This window comes from Medicago truncatula, chromosome 4, assembly GCF_003473485.1.
Source record: "Medicago truncatula cultivar Jemalong A17 chromosome 4, MtrunA17r5.0-ANR, whole genome shotgun sequence".
Lineage (NCBI taxonomy): Eukaryota > Viridiplantae > Streptophyta > Magnoliopsida > Fabales > Fabaceae > Medicago > Medicago truncatula.
The window spans coordinates 53155007-53162886 of record NC_053045.1 but is presented as its reverse complement, the minus strand read 5'-3'; the positions used below and the strand labels follow the sequence as shown (position 1 = coordinate 53162886).

Below are 7880 nucleotides of genomic sequence, written 5' to 3'. Positions count from 1 at the left end.
TCAAATATAAAAATAGGTTATTGGAATGTGTGCATTACTTTTAATTTGAATGAATTAAATGCATAAAATTTTAGAGAAAGTTTTTTCTTTTGGGTTTCTTAACATGTTCCCTAAAGGCATAAGTTAACACTACTCAAATACGGTAATTTTAACAGTGTTCAACGTTAGTTTGATTTATTATTTATAAATATAGCATTGGAAAATGATGAAAAGTGATAAATTTAATTTTTTGAAAGTCAAAATGTTGAAATCAATGCAAACATACTACTTTTGGTTTCCTTAACCATTGCCCGGCAATGGTTAGCAAGACCCTTTAAAAATTTGGAATTCAAGCCTCATAACAATTCGTTGAAATTCTATGTTATGGTGTCATAACACAATAGTTGTTTCGAGACAAAATTTTGTACAATGTATCGTGGAAAAATAACTATTTGTTCAAATTTCTCTACACTTTATAACAATCCAAAACTTCGATTTTGAAATTGTCTCCAAATTTTGACATTTTAGACTTAGATTTCATGGTTTTGGTTATCAGAAAAGCTATAAAGTAGAATATATATTGATACAAGTTGATATCAACTTTGCACGTAGAGCATTGTATTTTTTGCTGTTAAGGGAAGAACTTGACAGTAAAGCATTGGGATTTCATTTCCACATTCCACTATACCATTAATTCCACACTTTTCTCATATCTCAAAAGGGTGAAAATTTACTTACGCGCACTCTATAAGATTATAAGATAATTTAAAGAAAATTGGTCATTACCATCTTGCATGAAGTCCTTTTCGGTTTATGTATAGACATACATTTGCATCCTAACGATAACGAGGACAATATAAGAGGTTGATGAATGATCTATTAACACCCATGGAGCTAGGGATGAAACTGAATGATATTAACTTAGAGAAAAAACTGAAAAATTATAGCTGGTTTTCATTCAACCTTATATAATGTCAAAATCAAAAACTTGTTTACAGTATGGTGGAACACAACCGAAAGTTACAATCTGATAGACAGTAGATCGCTTTATCTTGAATTAAAGATGTTATGATACTCCAAGAGATTATACACAAATATGCATCACAGCAGAGGCATTACTTGGCTGATTTCTAGCTAATTCCAGAGAGAGAAAATTGCTGGTGGTGATAGCAAGGCATGCCTAATTGGCCTGCTGACCATAAACCTTATCTGTCAGTTTCAAACAGAGAATAATCAATAGTGAGAATTAGATTCGGATTGTGCATAGGATAATATTTTTCACAATTGTTTTGTTCAGAGCGCATTTTTTCACAAAACCAAGAGTAAAATAAATAAAAGTATAGAGTATTTTTTTTTTTTTTTGAGGAAATGGTATAGAGTATTTATCAGTCAAATACAAGTGACAATCGAGTTGCAAGTTCAACATTATGATATGATCATATTTTCACATTTGTTTCTTATATTGGCAGTCAATTATGATCTTCAAGAGTTCAACTGCCCAATCAAAAAACTGAAACTTCAAAAATTTCAAGAGTTCAACTGCCCAATCAAAAAACTGAAACTTCAAAAATTAATTTAGAAACCTTGATTGTGCAAACATGCAGCTTACATTGTTTAAAATGGATCCGATACCGCGGAGGCCTTTCACACAGAAACTGGCTCAGGTCTTTTGCTAGCTTTAATTCCTTTTATAGCTACAAAGGAATGGAAACCATGACAAATATCAGAATCACATTGAATTTCCACTATTGCAATGTATGCCTCCTACTCACATAATTTAATCTTTTTTTAAAGTACCTTCAGCATAGTCTTTAGCTCCAAACACAGCAGAACCAGCAACCAGTGCATTAGCTCCAGCCTCAATCACCTGCCAAATAACATAATACTGAAAATTAGACCCTACAACTCAAACGGATCCTATGGTTTTCTATGTCACGTAGAAAGCGTTCTAATTCAATGAACAAAGCTTGCGATTTTCCTTCATTATTTGTTTACTATTGTTTCTTTGTTATGAGCAAAAAAAGAAGCACTTGGCCAATAGAACTCTTAAATATTAAGAGTATGAGCAGATACACATGCAATATCAGTTGTTTCCCAATGTTTTATGTTGGGATTATCCTCTTGAAAAGGCAATCATTGAGCATTATCTGATTATGTTCAGCATGTAGAAAACTTGTTACAGATCATTCTAAATTATAAGTGATGGAAGACAATGTGATAATGTATACAGCACCTTGTAAGCATTTGCTGGGGTAACCCCACCATCCACTTCAATCCAAGGATTCACACCCTAGAGAGAGAGAGAGAGAGAGAGAGAGAGAGAGAGAGAGAGAGAGAGAGACCAATTAGAGATTATGTAAGGAATAAGAGCCGGAGGAAAACACAAAATCCACTATCTCATAAAAAAAATGGTTGCAGCCTACCTTCTCCACGCACAATCTTCTCAAATCAGAAATTTTCTTTACTTGGCTCTCAATAAAACTCTGGCCACCAAAGCCAGGGTTTACAGACATAATTAAGACCAAGTCAACCACTGCCAGCACCATAATAAGATTATAAGATTTTATTTTTATATCACTAAAACAAATATTAAAAATGTAACTCAACAAACTTCAATCACAAATGAATGATGAAATTAAAATTTACAACAAAAGAGTAGCACCTTGACTTTCATCATCATAGGGGCACCAAATTTGAAATTAAGCTAATTAGTAAATAATGTAGAAATATGTAATTACTAGTTAAAGTTTAAACTTCTTGAAAGATTATATCAAAAACCAGATGTTTGACTTTTCAAATTTTGTGGACATTCATAGAATATTCAGTGGAATCATATATGAAAATGAGAAAACAAAGTGACATGCTTTACATAATCACAAAAAGCCAAGTGTAATTCACCAGAAACTAAAATGAATTTGGTGAATAAATTTTAAAGTAACATTGCTAACAAAATTTCCAAACGAACCTTTTCTATTCTGTTTATAATTTTATAAAGTTACCAGTATTTTTAGAACATGGAACAACATATTAAACACATAAACTCAAATTTTACTTTTCAATTCAGAAAACAATAAATATTTAACACATGGAAATACTAGAACTCTTAGTTTACTGATATTGGTTCATGTCTAAAGCTAAAAGCTTAGTAAACCACATAAGCATATGGGAAACCTAAGCCATAAATAGCATCATTAATATTCTTATTATATAATGAAAATAAACGGAGACAGAAAAAAATGAATTCAAAAAGAAAAAGGCTCACCATCAAGGACATATTCTATTGCACTTAGCGGAGTACCAGGGTTTAGGACAACTCCAGCTTTAGCTCCCAGGCTTTTTACCTAAATCAAGAAACTTAACCAGATAAATTCAACAGGAAACTGAAACTGGAGTGGAAAACATGTTTCAAGTACCTTTACTAATGTTAGTACTTAGAAGCCAAGACATATTTAACTTTTAAACCATACACATCCATATATGTGATGGTTACTGCGTTCTTGACAAGATTCTGGAGTTGTATTTGACAATTATACAAAGGCTTGAATATATGTTTGGCTCGTGTATTATTTTAATATTTGAAGTTAGTTTTCTTGATAACAACTTTGAGTTACAGCGAAATTGTTCAACATTGAGATAGTTCAGAAGAAAACCTTACTTGATTAATTGCACGATGCAAATGGATAGTGGAAGATTGTTCACAATGAATACTGACAATGTCAGCTCCTGCTTTGATGAAATCGGGCACCCGCTGATCTGGTTCTACAATCATCTACAGTGCTTTAACAAGAGTCAGAAAAAGAAATCATCATTCAATATAAGCTTAATTTAATATATGTATAAAGATGAATACCAGGTGGACATCCAAAGGTAAATCTGTCACAGGGCGCAATGCATCAACCACAAGAGGTCCAATAGTAATATTTGGGACAAAGCGACCATCCATAACATCAACATGAATCCAATCACAACCAGCCAACTCTACTGCTTTTACCTAGCCAAGATAACACAAGAGCTCCAACAGTCATGATTGGTGACAATCAGAAATATGCTAAAATGACTTAGAAAAAAGAAACAAGTTTACAAGCAATTAGCAAACTTGATAAAGTGTAGAATAGAACCTGTTCTCCCAATTTTGCAAAGTTGGCAGAAAGAATAGATGGAGAAACAATGATATCGCTTTTTGAAAACTTGTCAACACGAGATGAAGCCTTAACCACAGTTGAAATTTTCCTCCTGAGTTCACAATAACAAAAAGATATTAAAGCAGGCTGCATTATGCTTTCAAATACCGCAAGCCTTCTCTAACAAATTCCGGAGTGTGTGTGTGTGCAATGAAAAATGTATTGTGTATAGTTCTTTCACAATTCACTGTAAATCTAGGTAAAAATATAAAATGATTCTACAAGGAGTGGTTTCAAAATTCAAACATGAACATAGAGCTACAAACAACAAATACATGGAAAAAGTTGACTAATTAATGAAAATCTAAACATAACATTTTTTGGTCTGTGGATGTGATTGCCAAACCTCATGAACATTAGCAACGATCAATTGAAAGTCACTTTCAGGACTCACTTCCATCAAACTCTCCACTTTGTAGGTTTTAAATTAACCGTCATATTAGCATTGACGCGAGATTGCCAATCAAAACATAGATTCAAACACACTATTACACATAACTGAACACCCCAGAAGTTGAATTCTAACAATAATTGAAAAGAAAAGTATACCTGGAGAAAGTGAGAGAACGGGGATGGAAGAGAGAATTCTTGTGAAGGGAAAGTCCATTGATCTGAGATTGGAGGGTAGAGGAACATAGAGAAGTTGTAGTTGAAGCCATCTTGTCTTGTGCTTTGAATTTGGAACTTTTCTCCTTTTCACAAAGTGTGTCGATTGAGCTGAAGATTGTTGTTTGTTTGTTATGTACAATGAATGAATGAACGATGTTGTAAATCCAGAAAGGAAAATCGTGTGGATGACACGTGTTGGTGGGGACTTGACTTGGATGTGCTTATCTGCAATGGTTGGTTGGTTCGTTCGTTCGTTCGCGCTCTGCTTCTCTTCTTCTCTCCCACCCAACACGACCAAGGACTTTTTTGGGTTTTCCCCTTTATCTTTGAAATACCTTTTTAAATTTTTATTTTTATTTTTAATGCATTAAGGCTTTTGCTTTTTAATTAACTTTAATGATATAATTTTGACTTCTGTTATTTGAACATCCATATATGTGACAACTTTTATTACAATCAAAATTTTATAAAGAAAATGAAGTAATGCACAAAAATTTAAGCAATAAAGAGAAAAGATAATTTGAGTATGAGAGAGAAAATTATCACAAAAGTTGTCAAAAATGGTTGTTCAAATATCATTTCTCTATAATTTTATGGCTTAATTACACTTTTGGTCCTCGTGTTTTGGCTTACTCACGAAACTGGTCATGCCCTTTTAAAACAGAACAAAACGGTCCTTCAATTATCATTTTTGTTGCATTTTTCGTCCTACCTCCTATTTTCAAACTCTAGAAACGCAGAGAAATGACAGTTTTAGGCGGTTTTAGACCTACCCCTATGCTCAACCATGAAATCAACAAGGAATAAAACATGTGGGCACAAGGAATCTATTCTATTCAGCACACTAACCAAAAAAACCCTAATTTGAAACATATCTTAGAAATTATGGTTTTTTTTTGTTAGTGTGTAGTGGATTCTTTGTACTCACATGCTTTAGTTCTTGTTTATTTCATGATTGAGCATAGGGGGTAGGTCTAAAATTGTCATTTCTCTGTGTTTTTGGAGAATAAAATGGGGGTAGGACGAAAAATGCAACAAAAATGATAATTGAAGGACCGTTTTGTTCTATTTTAAAAGGGCAAAACCAGTTCGTGAGTAGACCAAAACACGATGACCAAAAGCGTAATTAAACCTAATAAAAATTAGTATATGGATATCTCAATTGCGATCTACTAGCCGTTGTCATGTCTCCTTGACTTTATTAGCTAGCTAACACAATTGGAGTGTTTCATTAGAACTTAATTCTTTTGCTTTTGTTTCTTTTTTCTTAACAAAACAAAACTTTTTTAAGGAAAAAAAAAATACTTATTGTTGAAAATGATAAATTGAAACAAAAAACTTCTATATGCAAATGTTACCTGTTTAGTTAAAATATTGTTAGAGGGATGAGAAATTGTTAGCGGTCGGAATCAAATTTTGGAGCTCCTTCTTAAACTTTTTCAACATCCTATCCTTTTACCGCATGGATCACACCTTCAACGACAGAATGATACTTCCATATCAGATGTATGCCTAATACATCTGAGTGTTTTTTAAAAAAAATTTTCTTCAATAAATTGGTCATTTAAATCTTAAAATGTTTACCCTATTTAGCAATTGAGTGTTCCTAGTATTCTTAGTAAGAGATATGTATTAGAAAGAGGAATGTTAGCAACATTCTCTTTTGAACATTCTTTTTAGCACTTATTCTTTTATTTGATGGAATACATGCATGTTCTACCATTTTGTGTGGGTCCTATTTCCAAAGTGTACACTCACAATAATTTAAACCAATAAAAGAGTGAGTATTAGAAAGAATTTTCAAAAAGGAGTGTTGATAGCACTGTTTCCCCGCATAACTAAGGAAGTGGCTAGAACTAATGAAGAGACTTAGAACATCCACAATAGAAGAGTCTTAACCATTTAAGATCTGGTACCTATTAGATACCCCATTGTGAAGAATCTTTTTTAGACAATTAATTTTGGTGCTTGTTTGGGTTGGAGTTTGCAAGCACCAAAGCATGTTTGGAGGATTTCCAAAGCAAAACTGCCGTGATTTCTAAGACCATGTACAATGGGAAAATATTTTCAATACCCTTCAACACCCACTTTTTCAATTCCCAACACTCCACATCATTTTCTCTCTCATAATTCAACACTCATTCAATTTTTACCTCTCCAATGGTTTTTTTCATTCAACACCCTACCCCACCACCTTTTATTTCTTATTCTTATTTAATTTTATCTTTTTGTTTTTATAATTACCTAAAATTATCGATTATAATTAAATTAAAATAATACAATGAACTAATAATTTTTTTTATTATTATTGGGATCCATTTCACTAAACAAAGACTAAAACTTCAAAAGAATGGCTAATTATAAGATTAAGAGAGTGAAAAATATGATTTTTTTTTTCTGTGTCCAAATCAAATGATCAAAGTCTCTATTTATAGAGAAAAAAATTACGAATTTTGGTGAAAAAAAAAAATCATTTGCAAAGATCCATAATTATTTAAATGTTTCCCTGTGTACGATAAATGTTTCCCTGTGTACGAAAAAGTTTCATAATTATTTAAAGATTTGTCTCTTTTTATTGAAAAAACATTTTTCATTTAGCTTAAATATGTCAAAGATCCTTCAAATAGGGGTCACTTTGATTTAGTCCCTATAGTTTTTTTTTTATAAAAACAAAATATTGTTGCAATTTATAACACTTTTAATTTGATTTCTCTTTACAACTTTTTGGTGACATAATTGATGACGTGACTTATCTGAATAGGTTAATTGCATGCTAATTTAAACATGTTAATTTTAGGCAAAATTACACAAAGCTAAAGGACAAAGGATGGATGTGTTCCAACTAAATAAGATAAAAGATCTTTATTGTAATTTTGCCTGCATTTTAGTTACAAGATTGTCAACATGCGATCGTTGGGTTGCAAATTTCAACTTTATAGTGCGAAATAATTTTATATTTACAACAAACATAAAAACTAATTTTACTATTGTTGTAATTTTTAAATAGGGTTTAAGATCTATTTAATCGCAACACAAATAACAATTAATCTATTCAATCATGGACATATATCAAAAATTGGTTTGCTAAAATTTTATGAGAAAAAGAAAGAA

The 7880-nt window shown here is 31.8% G+C and overlaps 1 protein-coding gene across 1 annotated transcript; it reads right to left on the bottom strand.

Annotated features, from left to right (window-relative positions):
• Positions 1-895: 895 nt before the first annotated feature.
• LOC25493830 (ribulose-phosphate 3-epimerase, chloroplastic) lies at positions 896-5036 on the bottom strand. The gene is made up of 10 exons (XM_024783048.2): positions 4710-5036; positions 4098-4212; positions 3830-3970; positions 3635-3748; positions 3242-3320; positions 2403-2512; positions 2213-2269; positions 1777-1846; positions 1589-1673; positions 896-1188 (listed from the first exon to the last, which is right to left on the bottom strand). Exons 1-9 carry the CDS (start codon positions 4817-4819, stop codon positions 1624-1626), a joined length of 846 nt encoding a protein of 281 aa, XP_024638816.1. The 5' UTR covers positions 4820-5036; the 3' UTR covers positions 896-1188; positions 1589-1623.
• Between the last annotated feature and the right edge of the window lie 2844 nt (positions 5037-7880).

Coding starts and splice junctions, on each gene's coding strand:
- LOC25493830 (XM_024783048.2), bottom strand. CDS start 4,819: ATGGCTTCAACTACAACTTCTCTATGTTCCTCTACCCTCCAATCTCAG. Junction 3,971..4,097: donor TTGCAAAATTGGGAGAACAG/GTTCTATTCTAC, acceptor TATCTTGGCTAG/GTAAAAGCAGTAGAGTTGGC. Junction 2,270..2,402: donor GAAGATTGTGCGTGGAGAAG/GTAGGCTGCAAC, acceptor CTCTCTCTCTAG/GGTGTGAATCCTTGGATTGA.